Source organism: Micropterus salmoides, unplaced genomic scaffold (assembly GCF_014851395.1).
Source record: "Micropterus salmoides isolate LMB-PRFRI ecotype aquatic unplaced genomic scaffold, ASM1485139v1 Ms_hic_scaffold_9, whole genome shotgun sequence".
Taxonomy (NCBI): domain Eukaryota; kingdom Metazoa; phylum Chordata; class Actinopteri; order Centrarchiformes; family Centrarchidae; genus Micropterus; species Micropterus salmoides.
Window position 1 is genome coordinate 7,742,387 of NW_024044681.1, and position 22,091 is coordinate 7,764,477.

The 22,091-nt window shown below is 39.3% G+C and overlaps 1 protein-coding gene and 3 non-coding genes across 5 annotated transcripts; all 4 read right to left on the minus strand.

The window, feature by feature from the left end:
- Positions 1 to 8,749: 8,749 nt before the first annotated feature.
- Positions 8,750 to 15,680, minus strand: LOC119894936. Of its 2 annotated transcripts, XM_038707654.1 has the most exons (3): positions 15,509 to 15,680; positions 14,086 to 14,109; positions 8,750 to 12,481 (listed from the first exon to the last, which is right to left on the minus strand). In XM_038707654.1, exon 3 carries the CDS (start codon positions 12,282 to 12,284, stop codon positions 9,597 to 9,599), a length of 2,688 nt encoding a protein of 895 aa, XP_038563582.1. In that variant the 5' UTR covers positions 12,285 to 12,481; positions 14,086 to 14,109; positions 15,509 to 15,680; the 3' UTR covers positions 8,750 to 9,596. The 2 variants fall into 2 exon arrangements, with proteins under 2 accessions (XP_038563582.1, XP_038563581.1); XM_038707653.1 differs by lacking the exon at positions 14,086 to 14,109.
- Positions 15,681 to 15,826: 146 nt separating this feature from the next.
- On the minus strand, positions 15,827 to 15,899 carry trnav-aac. The gene has a single exon. It is a non-coding gene; the product is annotated as a tRNA-Val (tRNA).
- Positions 15,900 to 16,295: 396 nt separating this feature from the next.
- Positions 16,296 to 16,368, minus strand: trnav-cac. Its single transcript has one exon. It is a non-coding gene; the product is annotated as a tRNA-Val (tRNA).
- A 3,559-nt stretch (positions 16,369 to 19,927) lies between these two features.
- trnav-aac lies at positions 19,928 to 20,000 on the minus strand. Its single transcript has one exon. It is a non-coding gene; the product is annotated as a tRNA-Val (tRNA).
- Between the last annotated feature and the right edge of the window lie 2,091 nt (positions 20,001 to 22,091).

Sequence of the window (22,091 nt, forward strand, 5' to 3'; positions counted from 1 at the left end):
CAATATTTCAGTCTAAAGAAAGAACACCAGTAACTCTTTGGTTGCAGAAACTTGTGGCATTTCATTGTTGCTTCCCACCTACAGTTCTATGAGAGTGATGTAATACCCATGAATCTCCTCTGCAGACACACTTTTGCCAGCCACTATTTTTCGTCTTTATTTTTAGGTCTTTCTGGTGGAGTGGAGGGATATAACAGAGGCTGACAGTGATATTCTCATAGTGCAGCCGGTGCCGCAATGTGATTGTAGGTTTAAAAAAAACTCTATTTAGTGATTAGATTTTCTTTTTCTAACTCGTAGAGTTTCAATTAAATTAGCACATTCAAAATGTGCATACACTAATCTATTTATTTTATAAATTGCAGGATTATGTTATTGGTTTCTGTCAGCCTGCAATTCCTCTCCATTTCTTCCTGCCGAGGTTTGTCACTTCTGTGTGTGTGTGTGTGTGTGTCAAACAAGTGTGTGAAGACAGATAACAAGGGCAGCACTCTGCCAGTCTGAGTGGGCTGACTCATAGTGAATAGGGAGACAGAGAGAGGCAGGTATTTACTGTGATTTGGCTTCTCTTTAATACACTCCCCTGTGTTTCAGGGCTTTGATTGCACTGTCGAAGTTAACATCCTGCCTGCAAAACAGATGGAATTAAGGCCTGAATGGAGGGAGAGGACAGAAAGAAAGAAAAACAGAGGGAGACGGGAAGCGATTCACGAGGAACAAACTCCTTTAAGGCTTGTTATAAACTGTGAAGAAACACAAGATCCATCACTGAGAAACAAACTGCATTATAAGTGGGAACACTGGCAGCATCACTGAATAATGCCTCACATCCACAGCTGGTGTGTACTCAGACACAGAGGAAGGTGAAATGCAATAAGCCAAAAATACACTGAACAAAATTATAAACGCAACACTTTTGTTTTTGCCCCCATTCATCATGAGCTGAACTCAAAGATCTAAGACTTTCTCTATGTACACAAAAGGCCTATTTCTCTCAAATATTGTTCACAAATCTGTCAAAATCTGTGTTAGTGAGCGCTTCTCCTTTGCTGAGATAATCCATCCATCCATCCACCTCACAGGTGTGTCATAGGCTGGCCACAATAAAAGGCCACTCCAATATGTGCAGTTCCATCACACAGCACAACGCCACAGATGTCGCAAGTTTTGAGGGAGCGTGCAAATGGCATGCTGACTGCAGGAATGTCCACCAGAGCTGCTGCACATGAATTGAATGTTTATTTCTCTACCATAAGCCGTCTCCAAAGGCCTCTCAGAGAATTTGGCGGTACATCCAACCGGCCTCACAACCGCAGACCACCTGTAACCACACCAACCCAGGACCTTCACATCCAGCATCTTCACCTCCAAGATGGAAGAAGAATTTCTGCACAAACTGTCAGGAACCGTCTCAGGGAAGCTCATCTGCATGCTCGTCGTCCTCATCGGGGTCTCGACCTGACTGCAACTTCACATTGCCGTTGAAGAGGAGTGGACCAACACTTCACCGGCCACAATCAACAACCTGATCAACTCTATGTGAAGGAGATGTGTTGCACTGTGTGAGGTAAATGGTGGTCACACCAGATACTGGCTGGTTTCTGGATCCTCCCAATACAGTGAAACTGCACATTTTGGAGTGGCCTTTTATTGTGGCCAGCCTATGGCCCGTGCTGTCTTGATATGCCACACCTGTGAGGTGGATGGATTATCTCGGCAAAGGAGAAGTGCTCACTAACACAGATTTTGACAGATTTGTGAACAATATTTGAGAGAAATAGGCCTTTTGTGTACATAGAGAAAGTCTTAGATCTTCTGGGGCAAAATCAAAAGTGTTGCCTTTATAATATTGTTCAGTAACTTCATGAAGAGAGGATTGTAAAAGTACAATTTGTAAATGTGGTGAGTGGAGTGCATGTTCTCCTCCACCATCACCTTGAGGGATGGGTTAAATGCAGTGGATGAATATCGCAACGTGTATGTGACAAAGTACATTTGATTAAAAATATCATGCTACAAGTCATGCAAAATCTTACTTAAGTGAAAGTACAGAAGCAGTACAAGTACAGGTCCTGTACTTGCAGTAAAATATATTTTCTGTGACTGACATTATTAGATTGTTAATCCTGATGTGTTGTTAGAGGAGCATTACTGTTGTAGCTGCTCGATGTGGAGCTAGTTTTATTTACAGTTAACTAGTTTAGTGTAGTGGTTCCCAACCCAAGAGTCACAAAATATATCTGAGGGGTCTTGAGATGATTAATGGTAGAAGAAAAAAAGTTTTGCCTCTTTCAGCTTTTAAATGAGGTGATGAGATGTTAAGGGGGGAAATTTGTCTTTGGTGGAAGTGTTAGCAACTCATAGACATCTGAAACATGACTGGAGACACAACTAGACGCTGCTTCTTTTCAGAGGATTCATCAAATTAAATGTGTCACTTTTTTATTACCACAGAGCACAATTTAACACCTTTTTCACGATCACACCGGTCAAAGATGGTGGACAATACATACTATTATTTACTGAGAAGTTATTAACATTTAGATCACATTTCTGTCAGTACTTACACATAATTCTTAGAAATGTGATTAATCAATTAATGTGACATGGGCTCAGATGAAAGGCATAAAATTAATATTTATTTATTTATTTTATCAAAATTATCAATTAATTTAAGAGTTTGCTAAATTCTTCACTTGCACATAATGAGCTCATGAGCTTCATAGCTGCAGTAGCTGCAGTAGTGACAGAGTTTGCTGCAGGTCTGATGGTGCAGACTGAAACTCCACAGGAAAGGATTAAACTGCTCTTGCAGCACAATCCACTGTCAAACAATCAATCCCACGCTTGGTTTATAGATGTGATAAAGTCTCCTGACAGCCAGCAATCACATGCTAAAAAAGTCATAACTGATGTTACCATCTACAGCAGGCAATAAACAATATTCAAGACCTGTGTAAATTAATCTTAGTCTGTTTTAATAGCATTTAAGGCTTTTTCAGACTTTTCAAGATTTGCAGATACTCTGTGTTGTAAGGGATCAGAAGCACAAACCACTGATTTAACACTGTATTAGATTTTATAAGTTTATAGAGCGATTTTCTTAATCTGGAAACGCTACATAGGTGCTTTAATCTAGGAAGCACCTGAATGTGTAAACTCTTGAGTTCTTAATGGTGGAACATTTAAATACCACAGAATTTAAGGTAATGAAATATTTCACTTTGTAAACCATTTATCTGGATTTATATGGTTTGAATTCACCTCTTTGAAGTCATTTAAAAACTGTGTTCAGTGGATATTTCTGCACACCAAATAAATGTAATGAATTGTTTACTGTAGACTGTTCTAATGACTGACTACTAACTCTGGTCAGTCTGTCCTTTCAGTCAGGACAAGAACGACTGTGGCTCCATCTAGTGGACGCTGAACGCAAACAACTCCAGTTTATCTGATAATAACCACAGCTTCATTAAATGTCTTCTGATCTGATGTCAATTTCTCACTTAATTAGCAACACCTGTTTGGTTTGGTACAAACTGAGACTTTAATCATCCCAGCTGCAGCCTGCAGGAGACAAATGAGTAATGACAGAGAGCATGATGGGAAGGAAATTACAAAAAGTAAAATACTAAATTATGTATTCTATTTAAATATCAATGTAGACAGACTAATTAAATGTAATTAAGTAGCTCATAATAAATCTCATTTAATAATTTTTCCAAATTGAATTGAATAATTTAAATGCGAATTGACTTAATCAACCTTATAATGGTTTAAATGTACAATTTTAGTTAGTTACGTAATAAATTATAATAAGCGACTGAAAAAGTCTAATTAGTATGATGGCACACTGCAGACGTTACAAGTGGAAATATTCCATTTGTCTTTTGCCTCATTAAAAACACAAATTCAACATGCACAATTATACTGATATTGATATATTGATCTGATAAGCTCTTCATAATGGTCCAATTTTCTGTTTTTGTAATTGAGTAGGCTGCATGGTTGTTTTATCTTTTGCAGTGTAGTGTTATGTGTTTGTTTTGTTTTCTGAAATAAAAGGTGCGAGACCTTAAGGGGTTTATCCAGATAAAATACATGCAGGGTTTAATTATCCAACATTTCACAAAAGCAGAACAGATATTTCAAAACTTAGTTTATTCTTTTATCCTCTCCTATTATTTGTCTATAACACTTCTGTACTTTAACTTGTGTAGGATTTTAAACACAGGACGTCTACTTCAGGGTATAAACAGCAGGCATGTGATTAGCAAAGGGCAAAAAAGTAGGAAAATATACTGAGACCACCCGACACCCCGATTAAACTAGCGGCAGCTCTAACATGGAAGGTAAAGCAGGACCCATGACAATAAGTTATTTAATGGATGTGTTGCAGTGGGAATCAAAGACAAGGGTCTAATCCACTGCGCCATCGCAACCTCTCTATAATAATTATTATTTCGTATTCATTTTTACCAAACTTCAACAGCTAAATGTGCAACATGAAACATGAAATAATTGAGTCTATAACTAAATAATGTAACTAATAACTTTCAAATTAGTTCTGTTGAAGTTAATAGATGATTTTTAATGAATAAGAGACAGCAGCAAATGTCGCGGTCTGTTTAAGACCTGGTGGCCTGACTGTTAAAGAAACACTTCAGGAAACTCAAACAGCTGATCAGTCTCTATCTGTTGGAAACTGTAGGAAAAAGTTTGACATTTCAGCTCTGGCAGCGTGTGCGTGAGACGAGAACGACCGCGACAGTTTAACGGGATCGCGCCAGTCACACAGAAGCCGTTGCCATGGTTACCTCGCGGAGCGCTTGTTTGTTTGCCTGTCTGTTGATGAGGAGCGCGGAGCGACACGTGTGAAAAGGCCTTATACGGCCTAAACCCTGTCACAACCATTCACAAGAAGTTTATTAATAACGTGCCAAAACCTTTAACATAAGGACGACTTAAAAAGCAACCGTTCACACAGCAAACTGTATATTTAGGCCAGGTGAGTGATCACTAGACAACAAAGTCAAAGTAAACATTAGACAAAGCCTCTAACAAGCAATAATCAAAACATTCCCAATTTTTCTGATCCTTATTGTCAACTCAGTGTTGGGCAAGTTACTCAGAAATAATATTACCTACTAGTTACTTAGCATAGGCTACAGACCTGCTCCTTAAAAAAGTAATATTAACTTCTCTACTTAGGCCCACTACTGGGTGATAGCCTTATTATAACAGCACTCTCTCCCCGATGAGTCCAAGCATCACCGGCAGCAGCGGCCAGAGTTTCTCTCTGAGTTTCACGTTGCTGTGTTGCTTTAGCTGATGCTTCAATTAGCGTTATAGTATAAATGTAAAACTGTTCGCGGTCAAAAACATTTTGCTGGTCGCACAAACCTTACAACGGACGACAATGTTCTTTGCATCTTAGACTGTGACACAGTAATGGTAATGACGTTACTTAAAGCTGTCCAAAATACGGTGGTGCGTTCAGTAGCGCACCGTTACTTGGATTAGTAACTGTAATAATACAACTGTTTTGGAAATAGTAATGCGTTACACTACTCTTTACTGGCTAAAGTAATTTTGCAGTAGGCCTATTACTGCCCCCCCCCCCCCTTTTTAAAATTTTTTACTACAGATCTGCATGATTCACGTGCATCACATTTTCAGGTCGGAAAATCCGGAATTCCGGATTAATCACATCCCTGATACGGGAATCCTGCAGTAAAATTCAAAACCTTTTAAAGACCTTTTCAAGACTTTTTAAACATATTTTAAGACTGCCGCACCACTTTGAGCTGTAACAGATTAAATCAGCCACACACCTTTAAAAGGGACATTTTTGAGGTTTTAAAAGGCATTTAAGTATATTTCTAACATATTTATTGCCTATATGTCATCAGGTTGTAATGCCACCTACAAATTGAGGCATTCACCAACTTTCTCAGTTGCCTATAACAGCCTGTACGGGCCTGTACGGGCCAACTGTTTTCTATGTGAAGGACAGATTCCCTGTGAAAAGCAACTCTTACATAAACTATGCCGTTTATGTACACAATATTATAGCAAATAATGTGAAACAGTGTAATTTTGTGTTTTAGTTTAACTTTACTTTAACTAGACAGTGTGAGTTTGCCTGCAATGATATGTGTGATAACTTTCATCAACCACTTGATCAACACAACAAAATTCAAACAGGCCAGGATGGAACAAAGATAAAGAGAATAAACTGAGTGATGAATAATGTAAGTAATGTAGGCGGAGTAGCACAGGCACAGCCTGGAGGAGAGACCAGTCTAAATGACTGTATTAGTACAACATTAAATTGAAAGTATATTGTTAATTTCATAGTAAACTAAAAGTTTTATATTAATATATTCATTATGTTACTATATTCAATATAATTTCATATAACTTACCACCAACAGGCTATAATATTAATTCAAATTACAGCTGCTTCAGTTTGGAGTTGTTTTTTAATTCGTTAACTTTGTGCAAGAAAAATGCTCCAGGCTACATGATAGTCTCCAACCTTGATTTTGATCAGGCTACTAACTTGTCAGTAATCATAACTGTTTATGCAGAAAAATGAGTTCAACATTTATAAAAGTTTGTTGCAGCACATCAAGCTTTTTTTTTTTTTTTTTTAAATCCCGCTCCATCCAGGCTGTGATTGATCTGTGCACAAAAAGTGACACTGACGAGAGAATCGGCTTTATGAAAAGTTGAATTTGTTTCAATAAAAAGCAGAGCTTTAGCTAAAAAGCCGGCTAACGTTAGCCAAACCCACACGCTCCTTGGGGCTGCTCAAAGTGGCCACAGAGCGACCGGCCAACCGGGTTGATCCCGTTACGACTGATCGCCACTCCTACTATGTTTTGGGAGATTACGGTCAAAATTGAATACCTTGTTAAATGGCGATCAAGACTTTTTAATACTTTTTAATGGCCTTAATTTTCGCAAAATTGATTTATTACCTTTTAAGACTTTTTAAGACCCCGCGGACACCCTGTACTTGTAATGGACTATCTGGACTACCTCTCTACCATCACTCATGTCTTTGACTCTGTGTAATCAGGGATTGAAGTGGAAAAAAATATTTGCCAGAACTCTCCATTCACGTGTTGAATAGAATTATGAAAAAGTCAATTTTTATTCCTCAAACAAGTTCATTTGTGTTGAAATATTCCAAATACAATGTTTTATAAGCAAATTAATCTGCAAAATAGCTATTAAGTACAGATGTTGCATAAATATGGTGCAGTAAAATGTACTGCAGTTGTACTCTATTGCATTAGATGCAACGTTATGACGTCAAACTAAAATACAAAAAAAATCTGAACACATAAAATGACGATTAAAGACACTTTAATTTGTAGTAGAGACAAAAATCCAACCTACAGAATAAAAGACAAAAAAATTATACATCCCACCTGGGAAAGTGTTTTCATCCACATGTTAAGATTGCATTTAAAATACAAATTTATTAGCCACAAAATGTCCGTCATTCTATGTATGACAGGAACTTTCACCTCTTCTCAAAACACTAATATCATCAAAACAACGTGGGGAAACTTAAAGTGAGATGTGTCATTTTAGGCACTTCATGTGTTTGGCTGAATCAATTTAGAAACTTTTAATAACATAATTTAACCAACTGATGTTATGTCTGCCGTCCAAAGTGTTTTTAAAAGCTAATGATCTTGTGACTACCCCACATCCTGACCCCGGATAAGCGGATGAAGATGGATGGATGGATCTTGTGACTAACGTCTTATGTCCACTAGATCTAGTTGTGTTGTGGTTTTAAAGTGGGACACATTTTATAAAAACAATAAATAAATCAACCCGTTTGGCCTCATTAATAATTTTTTACAAGCACTTATTCAAAAGTAACAGCTGCTTTGTGGCTGCACATTTACTTGGTTTAATTACAGCACTACCACATACTGTCCGTCTGTATTCCCTGAACAGTGTACACTCATATTAACACAGGGAAATTTATAAAACGCCTGATTTCAGCTGTGGTAGATGTTTGTCTTCAGGGCTTTCTGCCTTTTTTTCCTAACCCTAACAAGGTCGTTTTGGCGCCTAAACCCAACCAAGTAGTAAGGCTTTCTGACAGAACTTCCCCCATGTGCTTTCAGCCCTCCTCCAACACTAGACCAGAGTTGTTCCCAATCGAAAACTGATTTTTTTGCTAATTAATGGACGCTAGAGAACTTTTGCTGCCAACTGTTACAGCTAGTTAGACAGACAAATTAACCTTAAAATTCTTTTGATAGTAGCTAAAGTCATTTATCAAACAAAAAATCCAGACATTTGCTGGTGGATTTGATGGTTTTCTGTTTTACGTCACTGTAAACTGAATATCTTTGCATTTTAGAGAGTTGTTCGAATAACGCAATTCGAATAACGCAATTTATGTCACCATGTAGGAAATGATCACAGGTATTTTTCACTACCTTCTGACATTTGGTTGATTTGTTAATTGAGAAATAACTCATTTTAAATGTAAATACAGCAACTCACATACCACAGCCTTTTTGGTCACGCTTTGACTCCTGATCATAAAACCAAATGCTTGCCTGGTAAAAAAGGTATAGTATTTAGAAAAGGAAATTAAATTACTTCTTTTTTTTTTAACTGGCTCCAGAAACAGAAGATATGTAAATGAGAGCAACTGTATTGTGAATTCAGCGTGTGATCACAGAGAGAAAGTGATTTAACAGCCTGAAACTCAGCAGAGTGACCAGATGTGTTTATTCCAGATCTGATGTTTATCACAGATGTAAGCTGTGATGAATAGTTATGTTATTTGCAAACTCAAATAAAACTTAAGAGCCAGATCCAGTGGACAATGACCATAATATTCACCATTAATGTAAAGAATTTAAGAAAAATGTCTCTTTAAATCTTCATCTTATGAAGGTTACAAAACGTTTTAAATAGGTGTAAACTAAACACAACTGAACAGGAATTATTCTGACCTTATTCTGGCCTAATGGTTAAAGTCATTATCAAGCAAAGATACACACTCAAATGTCAATATTTGCTGCTTGATAGATAGTAAATCGAATATCTTTAGGTTTTAGACTGCTGGATAGGGCTGCAACTAACGATTTTGTGAAAATTGTGAAAAATGCTCATAAAAATTTCCCAGAGCTCAAAGTCATGTCTTCAAATTGCTTCTTTGGTCCAACCAACAGTCCAAAACCCCAAAGACTCTTAATTTACTTTCATAAATGACAAACAATAGCAGCAATTCTTCAATTTAACAAGATGAAACCAGCTAATTCTTCACATTTTTGCTTTAAAAATGACTGAAACGATTAATCCATTATCAGAATTGTTGTTGATTAATATTCTTTCGACCGACTTATCGTTGCAGCTCTACTGCTGATTGGACAAAACAGGTGATTTGAAGACATCAGCTTGGGTTTTAGGAAGTTGGGAGTGTGGAAATATGCGATTTACCCCCTAATTTCTGACATTTTACACACCAAATGATTCATTAATTATTTGCTAAAATCATGACGACTATGATCCGTCGTTGCAGCCCTAATCTGTACATTGACTTTCTACTTCTAATCAATCTCAACCTCTATGTCAACAGGCTTCAGTTCTCGGACAAACAAGATGTCTGAGTTATCGTTGAGGTCCAGCTCAGCGAAGCGGTCCTCCGGCTCCTCTTTGCAGACAGTCTGTGAGGACTCAGAGATCTCAAAGGGCAACTCAAAAACTTTGTTCAGATAATCTGCCTTCCTGCCACTTTTCCCAGCCATGGCTATCACCTGAGATGCAATGGACCAGGCAAACTCCACCTTGCGATGGCTCTGAGAGCTCAGATCAAAGTTGTACTCCAGAATCTCGTACAGAGCGGGGACGTATCTGTGGCAGTATTTCCCAAGATACCCGTGCACCTCAAGGAGGACTCCCCTAGTGAGCACTTTCAAGTCCAGTTTTGTTTTGGCTTCTGATTTAGACAGGACATCAAGATCCAAGCCTATTTCTTTGCAGATGTTATAGCTGTTGACCCTTTCCACCCGTTGCACATTTACATAGACGGCCTCCACTTCTCTGCCTCGCTTTAAGTCTTCCGTATCCAGATCCTCCAGGCCGTTGCCAGTTTGTGGTTGCGGACTGGGTTTTGAGTGACCATTAAGTGGGACGACCGTATTTAACCACCTATTTATCCTTGGTGTTGTGTTGTGCCTTTTCATGAAGCTTTTCTGCGTCACGTACCATCTCTGGATCATCTGTGCGGCCTTGGTCTCACCACTTTGCAGCTCAAGATCGAAATTGTGCTCAAGGACGTCATTAACCGTCTCGCGGACCGCACCGCATAGCTCCCTGACGAAGCTGAATATTTCCAGCACGGCGCCCGTGGTCAGGAGCGTCAAATCGAGCTTCTTGCTTGCCGGACGTTCTTCTCTCGACCAAAGGTTGAGACCTAAGTTTTTACAGAACGGGTATGGCTCCATATCTGCCTGCTGGCTTGTGGCCAAGTCTGCTGAATCCCAGTTCGTCTGCTGCTCCGTCTCAGCTTCCTGTCCAGTTTGACAAGCGCTAGTCACATCAACCATGTTGTATGCTTTAGGGAACCGAAAGGGGCTGCTGAGAAACTCCATTTTCTGTCTAGCGGGGTGGTTCTGAAGAATCCTCTCTTTTGTTTGGATGTAAAATATAAAATTGCGCTGATTCAGTTCATCTTGGACAAGGTTAAAGTTGTTGTGCAGAATGTTAAATAAGAACCTGTGTAAGCTCTTTGTCATCGTAGTTGCAAATTTATAAATCTCCCACAACACGCAGTTGGTGAGTAGTTGTAGATCAACGTTCTGTTTGTTGCCAGAACCGACATTAAAGTCTAAACCTATCGCTCTGCAGCTGGCAAACATGTCGTTCACTCTGCTAGACTTCAGGATTTGTTTTGAGCGAGTGGTACGTCTCATCCACAGCTTCTGTTTCCATGTTTTTACACGCATGTCCCCACATTCATCTTCAGAAAACAGATCCCAGTATGCTTTTAGAGCCGCACTTTTTGGACGAAGGTCAGACAAATGAGAGTCGTGGCCATTGGTCGGAGACTGCATTGGGGAGACAAAAACTTCCTCCTCTTCCTGCTTTACAGTCACTGCTGGCTTTGTTTCTGCAGCGGTTTCTGACAAACAAGTTTCAAAATCAACCTTTTCTGGTTTTGCCTCCATAGCTGACTGCATTTCTGTCTCAAAATCAACCGGACACATGTACGAGAGGTCACTGTCCTGCCAAATTACTTTCGCATCACTCTCCCTTTGCCTCAGCGTTTCCCTCCTCTTACTGGCCATCGTTAGTCTTTCCAGTTCTTGGTAATCTGCGTCAGGGTGTTTTCTTTTTTTATAATTCTTTCCCCGTTTCTTGGTCTGGACTGTAAAAGCCTCCTTTCGGAAAGCGTCCTTGTCCTCGGCTGTTATGCAGGCATATTTTCGCTCCATCAGCTTGTTTACTTGCATTCTGAACTGCATTTTATCCAACTCATGACCGAAATTTTGCTTGACCAAGGCGTTAACTATCTGAGTGTGTGTTCCACAAAGCACTCTGGAAAAGTCAAGCAGTTCCATCATCACACCGTTGGTCACCAGATGTGGGTCTAGTTTCTCTTTGGGTGCGTCATCTGGTCGAACAAGCAGTGTCACACCAAGTTCTTTACAGAAAGGGTAAACATCACCTGTTGGATTTAATCGGACTCCTCCTTGTTTCTTCCTGATGAATTCACCGCTCGCAGCTCCATTACTCTTGCTCTTCTGATTTTCTGAAGACTTGCTGCCATCAGTGAGGACTGAACTATCCACGATTTTATTCCTTTTAGGGTAGTAACGTAGCTCTGACCCAGTGGACCCCATTAAAGTTTGTTGGTCTGGTAGCGGAAAGGTTTCTTTCCATCTACGAGGTTTCAACTTTATTTGTTCCTTCAGCAGCTTTATTTTGTTGTGAACGCGCCTTGCATAGTCATAGCACTGCATGTCGTTATCCACGTCCACGCCGAGGTCAAAGTTGAACTCTAGCATTTCAAACAAGAAATATGTCTCAGACTTTGTCACCGTTTTGGCAAAGTCACAAAGCTCCAGCATCACAGCATTGGTCAGCAAGCACAGATCTAACTTGTCCTTCCTTTCCAATGCCGCGTTGAACTCCAAACCGATTTCAACCGACTTTGGAAATGGAACTTCACATTTCTGATACCTAACCCCATGGTGGATGCGGCGCTGCCAGATGTAGTCATCAATACCATCCATGTTGCCCTTCAAACCCCAGACTTGACAGAAGCATTTGAGAGTCCTCAGAACAAACCCTCTCTTTGTGTCCTGAACAATATCTCAGGAACTGGATCTAAAAAGACTCCCAGTCGACTTCTTTGCAGAGGAAACCAAGATACAGTCTTTTAGAGTAACTGAAGAAAGTAGTTTTGGCCTTACTGTGACATCTTCTCGTCCTGTGAGTAAAGACAGGACATGGAGTTTGAGTTAGTTAACAGAGCAGCAGGGATTCACCTTGTCAAATTTTCACGCAACAATTATTGTACAAACAAATATCATAATATTAAATAGAAATGTCACTGAAATAGAGTAAAATTACCTCACACCATGTTTGCATTGGATGCTATCAAACCTTACAAACGGAACAGTGAACAAAATCTATTGAAGTTATTTAGGAAAACTGTCATTAATTCGTCAGTTCCAGCTTCTCAAATGTGAGGATTTCTTGCTGTCAATACAACTGTAGCTTTGATTTAGGGATGCACCGAATGTTCAGCCACCAAATTAATCCGCTGAAAATAGCAAAAAAAGCAATTTGTGTTTGCCTAATAAGTCAGAAGGCCGAGGAAATTTTACCAAACATTTCTGTTGACATGTCGGCAGCATGGAAGCATTTTAAAGTGTCGCTGCTTACAGACGCTGTTCTGCTGAATTGTCTCCCATCACATCCGCTCCATCTGTGGCTGACTTCTTAGAATCTAACCACTTTGAGTGTTTCTGTCACTCGTCTGTGAGAAGGCGATTAAGATCGCCGCACCTAAATATGGAGTGCACACGTATTCAAGCCTTTACGGTTAATCCACTGAAACAGCCCAGAGCGAGCTGACAGGCAGGTTAGAGACAGTTTGTTGCAGTATGAGAGTCTGACCTCAAGACAGGCTTTGAACTCTTCATGTTACGCCGAACGAGAACCACATACAACATTATTTATCAAACTGGGTCGGATTTGAAGAATTTAGCACGAGGAGGAAACACGTGACAGCGTCCGGTTTTCAAAATAAGGCGTCTATACAGAATGGAATTAAGATTAATTTGATTATATTCACAGAAAATATAAAAGATATTACAACGCCCACCATAGTCTCTCCACATCCTGTGGGAAACACTGAGGAAAAAGCACATTTTGACTATCAAATTTATGCAGTTGTAAAAAAAAAAAAAAGGCAACATAAATGTGAATGTACTTGTTTGGTATTCGGCAAATTTTTTTCCATTCAGTTTCGGCCAAGAATTTTCATTTTGGTGCAACCCTGCACTGCAAAAACTAAAATCTAAGTAAGAATAATTATCTTAACTGAAGGCAAAATATGCTTGTTTTTTGTCTGACAAGATATTTCTTCTTACCAGGCGGCTTTTATGTTAGATAATTTCACTTGTTTCAAGTTTTTTTTGTCCATAAGTGAAATATTCTTGTTCTGTTGACAGATAATTTTGTTTATTATAAGTAATATTTCCCCCCTTTTATTGCTTTTTTCCCTTGGTTTTGAGAGCTCAGTTTTTGCAGTGTGGCTTTGATATATTTGGCTTTGCGACTGCTGTTTTTTTCAAAATGTTCTGGTATTTTCTAGACTAAAGAATTCATAAAAATAATATGAACAATAAATTATAATGAAAATTTGTGTGTTTGCTACAGAGACTATTATCCTATATTACTATTATTATTATTTATTATTATTACCATAAACCCTTCGAGGTGGGTATAATTAAAACTTTTAGCCGTTACCGTCAATATAGCACCTGAGTTTTGGTGTCAATACCTTCTTTAACAATATTTTCTTACCTTACTTTGAGCAACATAAACATTCTGTAAAAAAAAAAAAACATGCAAACTTATAAAAGTTAAATCGTTATTGCATTTATGATTGAAATCAGGGAATATTTGATTAAACAATAAGTAAACAAGACTACAAATCTGCTCAGGCATTTGATACTAACATTTAGTACCCACAGTGCACTACTGCTACAGGCACACTGTGGTCACTACTAAAAACATACTGGAGGTTTGATACTCTTTTGTACAGTCATGTGTTTAAAAAAATAAAAAACCTGATAGAAATCTAAAACCTAACACAACTCTGTCAGTTTAAGTGTAAATGTTAGAACAAGACGGTCCTCCACTAGATGTCAGTCAAGTACAGCCAATGGTATCTATCGACTGAGCAGTGAAAGCTTGTGGGATCTCAGGTAAGGGATTAATGAGCATTACTTAGAAGAAGGCCTAAACTCGTCTGAAAGTTGACGGAAAATATTGTGTATCTGGTCTCCAGCCAGTCAGGATGAAGCACATGTGTTCTGTGACATGTCCTGCTTTAATTCAGTGGGGCCAAAAACACTGATAAAATGGCTTTAAAGATAAGTCAATTGATGGCAAAGTAGTAAAACGAGGCAAGATTAATCACTGTGGAGCAGAAAACTCAAGTAATGTACAACTTTGAGGAAGTTACTTTACTTGAGAATTTTCATTTCATGCTACTTTATACGTCCTGAAACTACATTTCAGGGTGAGATAATGTTTTTCACTCCACCAAATTATTACAGAAGCGTAACAGATTTACTTGAGAGAGAAAAATGCTCTGTTTGTTCTGAATTAACAAGATTATGATCTCAGAATTGCGATGCGCCAATCAATCTAATAATAATGTAATAATATATCACTGATCTCAATCAAGGTCAAGCAAATTGCAAATCTTCTCTGCTCCTTTGTTTACTGATACTCACATGAATTATTTAATGTAGTTATCAATTTATTTATACTTTTAGTTTGTTACGTATACATGTTCTTCTATCTCATCCTGGCATTGTGTTACACTGTTGAAACTTTAAGAAATTGTAAACAAAGTTTTAAAAAAGTACTTTATTTCCGAGTAAAAAGAGCTTCTCAAAGTCCAGATATCGTTTTTACCAAAGGCACCTGAAGTGCTCTTCTATATGCTCCCGTTCTACACCAAAATGGCGGCGACACGCAAACACAACTTCTCTTTTAAACTCCTAAATACGCCCATAATTAATTTATGATACTTGCGGGATAGTGCGTGAAACAGCCTAACAGTTCGTGATAGTGTTGTCTGCTTACAGCGAACATCCTGGCCTGTTAACGAAGCTCCAAAAACACCAAAATCGGCGTTGATGCTAACGCTAGCCTCTCAAAGGAAAGCTAACGGACAGAAGCATTTAGCACAGAGAGGCCAAATACGAGCACTTACCAAAAGACCGGGACAGAAACCGGCCACCCCAGTTGTTTAAGAGGTTGGTGAAGTAAGTAGTCATGAAGTTTTGGAAAGCACAGTTCGTGATGAAGTGCTGCAGCGCCGCTACATGCAGCCAAACATCAGCAACACACGTGTGAACTCCCACTTGATGCCGCGTTCGGGGACGCATCGGAAATCCCGCTTTTACAGACTACCAATAACGGGCACGGCGGTTACCACCCAAAAAAGTACATGTAAATGATCTGTAAAGTTCGGTTCGCTCATTTTATTCGTGATGAAACGTGACATCGTAACACAAATAAATAGAAAAAGTGTTTCCGCCCGGTCTCGAACCGGGGACCTTTCGCGTGTTAGGCGAACGTGATAACCACTACACTACGGAAACTTCGTAACTGTGCAGAGTTTAATAAGACAGAAAAGTGAACACGCGTGAACAAAGTTCAGTCTCAGTATTCCCACATGAAAAGCGTCTATATGGCGTGAATGTGTTATTGATGGACTGTTAGTATGTGTCACTTTCAAAAACATACTTTTCATAAACACTCGTCGTACAATTCCACAATTTTAACAGTCTTAAAAACAGTATGTTGACCTAAACGTGCCACCATGTTGACAGAAAGTGATCATTTCTGGGCGGTGTTGGTGTTCACTGACCCTTGTGAACAAATGGGAACAAGTGTTTGTATTTCTAATTAAATAAATGAACCTTGGAAATCACAAGTCTGACGAAACGTCACCCGGCAGATAAAGTAGAATTAAAGTTACAAAAAATTAAAAACAATGTTTCCGCCCGGTTTCGAACCGGGGACCTTTCGCGTGTGAGGCGAACGTGATAACCACTACACTACGGAAACTGACATGTTCATCACATGTAACGTAACCGTATAGATATCTGGTATCTGGTATTATATGACTTTTCTATCCAAGCCGCCTATCTAAAATCAAACAGTGTCATTTAGTCATTATAAATTTATAATTAATTTAATTATGATTTATTTAATATATATATGCATTGCGTTATTTTGTGGACACGAGATAATAAAGACAGATGACGTGTTGTTAGATCTGCGGCGTTTTTTGAGTGGGGCACTGACGTTCATTACATTACTTTTATATTTCCTGTCTTCACTATTTATATCTACCTTAATTACTAACATTTCAGTTTCTTCCTGTGTTTAAATGTTTAATTTAAAAGATAAAAAGACCAACCAATCACAACACAACAGTGTGGCACCATACAAAAGTAATATAAAGTTTCCACACTTTATTCTGTAAGTCTTCAGAAATAAATTATACCTCCAACAGTAGGCTTCATACAAAAGAAAACAATGTACATTTAATGATCTGTTCATAGCCAAATCATTTAACTATTTTATTTTACTGTTCTGCGATTGTTTTCATCCCACCTCCTCTGCTAATCCCACCAAGCAGCACATAAGACGGCACTGTAGGACAAAGGTGCCACAGCCCAGAGATCTGAAGACGTCCTACATCACTTCCACCTGGATCCTCTTCAAGGCCTCCATGTTCAAGGTGTGGAGGAACCTTGGAGCGCAACTACACAAAGGGCAAAGGAGCCGCTGTACATATTTGGATCCCTGTGAGGGGCCCCTCTCAGCAGGAGGGCTTTCACTTTCACCAAGACCAGTGGGCGACAGGCAACCGGGTGTCCAGTGGACTTTTCCAGGCCCTGAGGCTCGTGGACCTGAAGCAGCCTTGTGTAGAGCTGCCAGCTGTGTTCGAGCCTGCGGGTTTCAAACAGGGACACAGGTGAGAGATTTGGACTGCAGTATGTGGAGCCTGTTGTTTTAAACGGAGACAAGAACAAGACAAAGTGCAACATCTCAGCTGCTGCAGCCACGTGGACACAGCAGCAGTCCTGCAGCTCTGCTGTCTCAGGGAATCCAGATTAATCACTCACTGCCAATTACTGACCAACTCTTTATATTTGATGCTATATTTCAGGAGACCAGTGGTCCTGTCCAGGACGACCCAGTTGAAGCAGCGCTCTGAAGCGGTTTCTCAGTCCAAATTTCAATTCTGTTTTATTTATATAGCGCCAATTATCCAATGAAGGTTAAAGTCAAGGGCAACTGGACTTTAACCTTCATTGGATAACTATGACCTGACTATGAGAATCTTCACAGACATATAGCTCCAATTCATAACAAAAGTTATCTCACTGCACTTTTCATAAAGAGCAGTTCTAGACCGCTGTCTTTAAGGTCTTTCCCAGCAGCCCTTGTTCCCAGCGTCTCTGCCTTTGACCTAACATCCCTCACAGTTAAAATCTAGCTTGGACACTTTTTTAACTGTTGTTATTTGTTGTACTCTTCACACGTGCCACATGTACAATTCTCCAATCATTCATTATTAATCTGTGTTGTATTTTTCACGTATATTTATCACAGTATGATTCCTCTGCCGTCGTCGAGCTTCTGAATAAACACCACGGCGCTAAAGATCTCTTGAAGCAGGTAAATGCAGACTGTGCTGCCATGGTCCAGAGGGAGAGCGCCGACCCTACGTCATCCTGACACATGCAAACACATCTTCAGATATGTAAAGCATCTGGCCAAACTGAAAAACTAACCAGCTTCGAGAAGGTTTTGGAGACACAGCAGCTGTGGCAGAGTTAGACAGTCACAACCCTGCCACTCTCAACCCCTCGCCCATATTCAAATGTCCACGTTGAGATCAAAGCTCACTTCAGCAAAGTTATAAATCTCCAGCATCACAGCATCTAACTTTTCCTTCCTTTCCATTTCCACATTGAACTCCAAACCGATTTCAACCGGCTCCAGGAGCAGGGCTCAGCCTTTCTGATACCTGACCCCATGGTGGATGCAGGGTCGAAGATCAGAAATGCCAGACGTAGTCATCGAACCCCAAAGCTGACAGAAGCTGTTGAGTCATCGAACGCGGCGTCTCGTTGAACAATATCTCAAGAACCGGATCGACTTTGCAGAGGAAACCCACATACTGGTACTGCATCACTGCGACGTCTTCTCAGTCCGTGAGTTGAGACAGAACATGAAGTTTGACTTATTTATTAAGTTACTTAACCGAGAGGCAGCGTTTATAAACCTAAAAATACAAAAAACAATCGTAACAATAAATGTAAAGAAAGTAGTTTGTCAGGCACAAAAATTTGAATGACTCAAATATGGGGGAAAAGGTTGATTATCAGCTAGAGCCAAACAAGCTAATTTTTTATAATGTTTTTCACGGTTTAAGAAGAAGACGGCTCTATTGCAATATGGCATTAGTCAGTCCCCCTCCCCCCTTCCCCTCTCTGCTGTGAGGTAACCCCTCTTTTCTATTTTTTGAGGTTTGTGATGAGAGATGGACTCTTGTGGAGATTTTAACTGAGATAAGGTCTCATAAATCGGTGGTTGAACTGTGGGTTTGGAGCTCTTACTGTATAACACACAGTGGTGAACTTTCTTGTCGTCTGTAGGTAGGCTGACCTGATGATTTTATATTGTTTAATGCCATGACTTCACTCTCAAATGATCTTTCTCATATTATTATAATTTGATATTTTTTCCTCCAGCATTGCTCATAATAATAATTCATGCATCCCCTAATTTCATCATAATACAGGCCTGATCCACAAGTACGTATGTTTAATCTATCTAATATTGTGCTGGTCACACTATACACTGATTTACTGCTTGTCCGTTTTGAATAATAAAATAATCTGAATAATACAGAAGGTAAAGAGCTTAAAAATTAATCGCAATACTGGTAAAACTACTTTGGTTATTGTTTTCATACCCTTTCTTTAATAAAACATCTAAAAGCCAAACTCCTATCAAATGCGCGTCCACGGTCTAATTTGTGTCAGTTTATGGGCCCCTGATGTAAAAAGTCTGCTCTTCTATATGCTTCATTTCTATGCTTCAAAATGACGGCGACATGCAAACTCAACATCTCTTTTGATACAAAATACTCAGCTTATTATGATATCAGTGTGTGAAACAGCTTAACGGTCTGCGAGCGAACATCCTGACCTCGTTTTGGGACGCTACAAAAACACCACAATGCAAAGATTAGCCTCTCAAAAGAGAGTTAAAGTTAGGATGTCTGAAGGAGCACGGAGAGGCTGAATCAATCGTCGTAGTCATGAAGTTCTTGAGAGCCCAGCTCGTGAAGAAGCGCTGCAGGCAACATGACCGTAGACTCCAACTAAATGTCGCGTTCAGGGACGCATGGGGAATTCCCGCTTTTACAGATTACGAACAAATTATTTGATTTCTTTGTGAATCGCTTTCAGATAATTTATAAATCTCTGTCCTGGTCTACCCAAAACAGTCAGGAAAATATATGTAAATGACAGAGTAAGTGTAATTTGCTTATTTGACGGGGTCTGTAAAGTGTTAGCTATGATTGGAAACGAAAAGTAAACAATGTTTCCGCCCGGTCTCGAACCGGGGACCTTTCGCGTGTTAGGCGAACGTGATAACCACTACACTACGGAAACTTCCATAGGGGGATTCTGATGACGTATGTACATGTAGTTTTACACATAGACTGTATATAAAAAGGTTTTACTGTGGTATTTATACTCGATAATTTGGTAGCTAACTGAATACTTGCCTGTGTGTTTTTGTGGCTTATTATTAAACCGTAACTCTTATTTCTAAAGGGTTTCAGATAAATGATGTAATGTCTCATCCATCCACAGACTGTAATGTTAGAAGGAAGGAAACCTTTTGAAAGGGTTTTATGTTCTCAGCAATGTTTTATCGCTATGTGTGTTTCCCTGGTTCAATATATTGAAATCACAAGCATGCCTACTGTATACTAATACTGCTTTAAACCTAACCCTTCAAATTTAGAGGCAAGACAGTTTTCTTTACTTCGTGACACTGATAACTCCACAGTGTCTGAACTGAGTATTAGGATTTGTTCTTTTTAGTGCTGGGAAAATCATGCAATAAATCATAATAGCTGTTATTTACCTCACTTAGTTACACCCGACACACAAACAGTAGGCTATTTATCAGAGATGACCAGCTCACTAATTGAAAATTTCTGCATTGTGATATTGGTATTTTTGCTTAAGTGATGGGTACTTTATCTATAAATACAATACATTACATATGTCTTTCTAGGAAACTTAATTAGCAGGAATTTATGGTCCAGTAAAATAAAACCCAACATGGTAATGCACGTGTGTTTGGATGAAGTAATACGATCTGAGTCATTCAGTTGATTCCTCTGTGACTCAGTAATAAGACTCTGGATGTCTTGTGGGAAAGAAATCATCTTCTTTCTATAAATATAAACACGCTCACTGAAGAATATGACACACCGCAACTGATTTGGTCTCTTTGTGCAATTAAAATCTCCCTAATTGCCACTTTGACCAAAAATAAATCTAAATTCAAACTTAGGTCACTGGTGTTTTACTTGGTGGCTACAATGGAGGAAGTTCATGCCATGTGGGTTTGTTTGTGTCTTTTTACACTGTTTTTGTTCCTCTTTGTCTGTTGCAAAAGGTTTGGAAATCACAAATTTAGCTGAAAGCCCCTCTGAAAGCCCACACGAGTGACCAAAGAATAATAAATATGAGATGGATTTTTTTGTATGGAAGGACGGAGTCAGTGTGTTCATGCAGGATGAAATCAACACAGTGATTCCCCTTCTGGACTATTGAGAAAGTTTGGAGGGGAATTCTTAACTTGCGAGATTTCTTCAAATTTGACCATTTACTGCCTCTGAGTCAGTTAAAGATAAAACTAATGGTTGTTCTACAACTAATAGTGCTGATGCTGCCCCTTACAAGGGAGTACTGGGAGGTTTACCAGTGTTGCAAGAAGTACTCAGATCAGTTACTTATGTAAAAGTAATAATCGACAAATGAACAGTCGATTTAAAAAAGCATTAAGCAAAGTATTATTATTATTAGAATACACATACAGTCAAGTCAGTGGGTCACAAGAGGGGCGGGATGTCGATCAGCCTGCAAATCAGCCGCCCAAACAAGCAGCGGACGGAGGCTTCGCTGGATGCAGCGTGTGGGCGAAGTAAGACAAGCGCTCTGCAAGTAAACAGCAGACGCTCTATGGATAGAACAGCTTCTGTGCGCTACACAGCTGTAGCCTATTTAACTTAAGTTTAAACTATAGGCTACATAACTTGACCTGACAGGCCTTCATCTAGTTTTGCGGGGACGCTCTGCCGTGTGAATTCCCCCCTGTTGATGTCCTATTTAGTAAAACAGAAAGAGATTCTGGAAACTCACAAACAGCGAGGATCAGTCTCTCTTCCAATCATTTGTGCTGCACGCCGCGTACAAAACGTTCAAGACAATCCAACTTTGGTAGCGGGCGTGTGCATGAGGCGACCACTACCGTGACACTTTTGTGTATTTAGCAGTACATTTAAATTAAAAGTGTGCAATGCACTATTTTAGAATTCATTACTCAGTTTTGCGTTTAACAATGCAATTGATCGCGATAAAAAATGTAATCGTTGCCCAGCACTAGAAAGTATAAAACATATTACATGTGTCCATTAAAAGTAAATGGACACATGTAATTTACTTTACCAGACCCTCTCGGCCCTG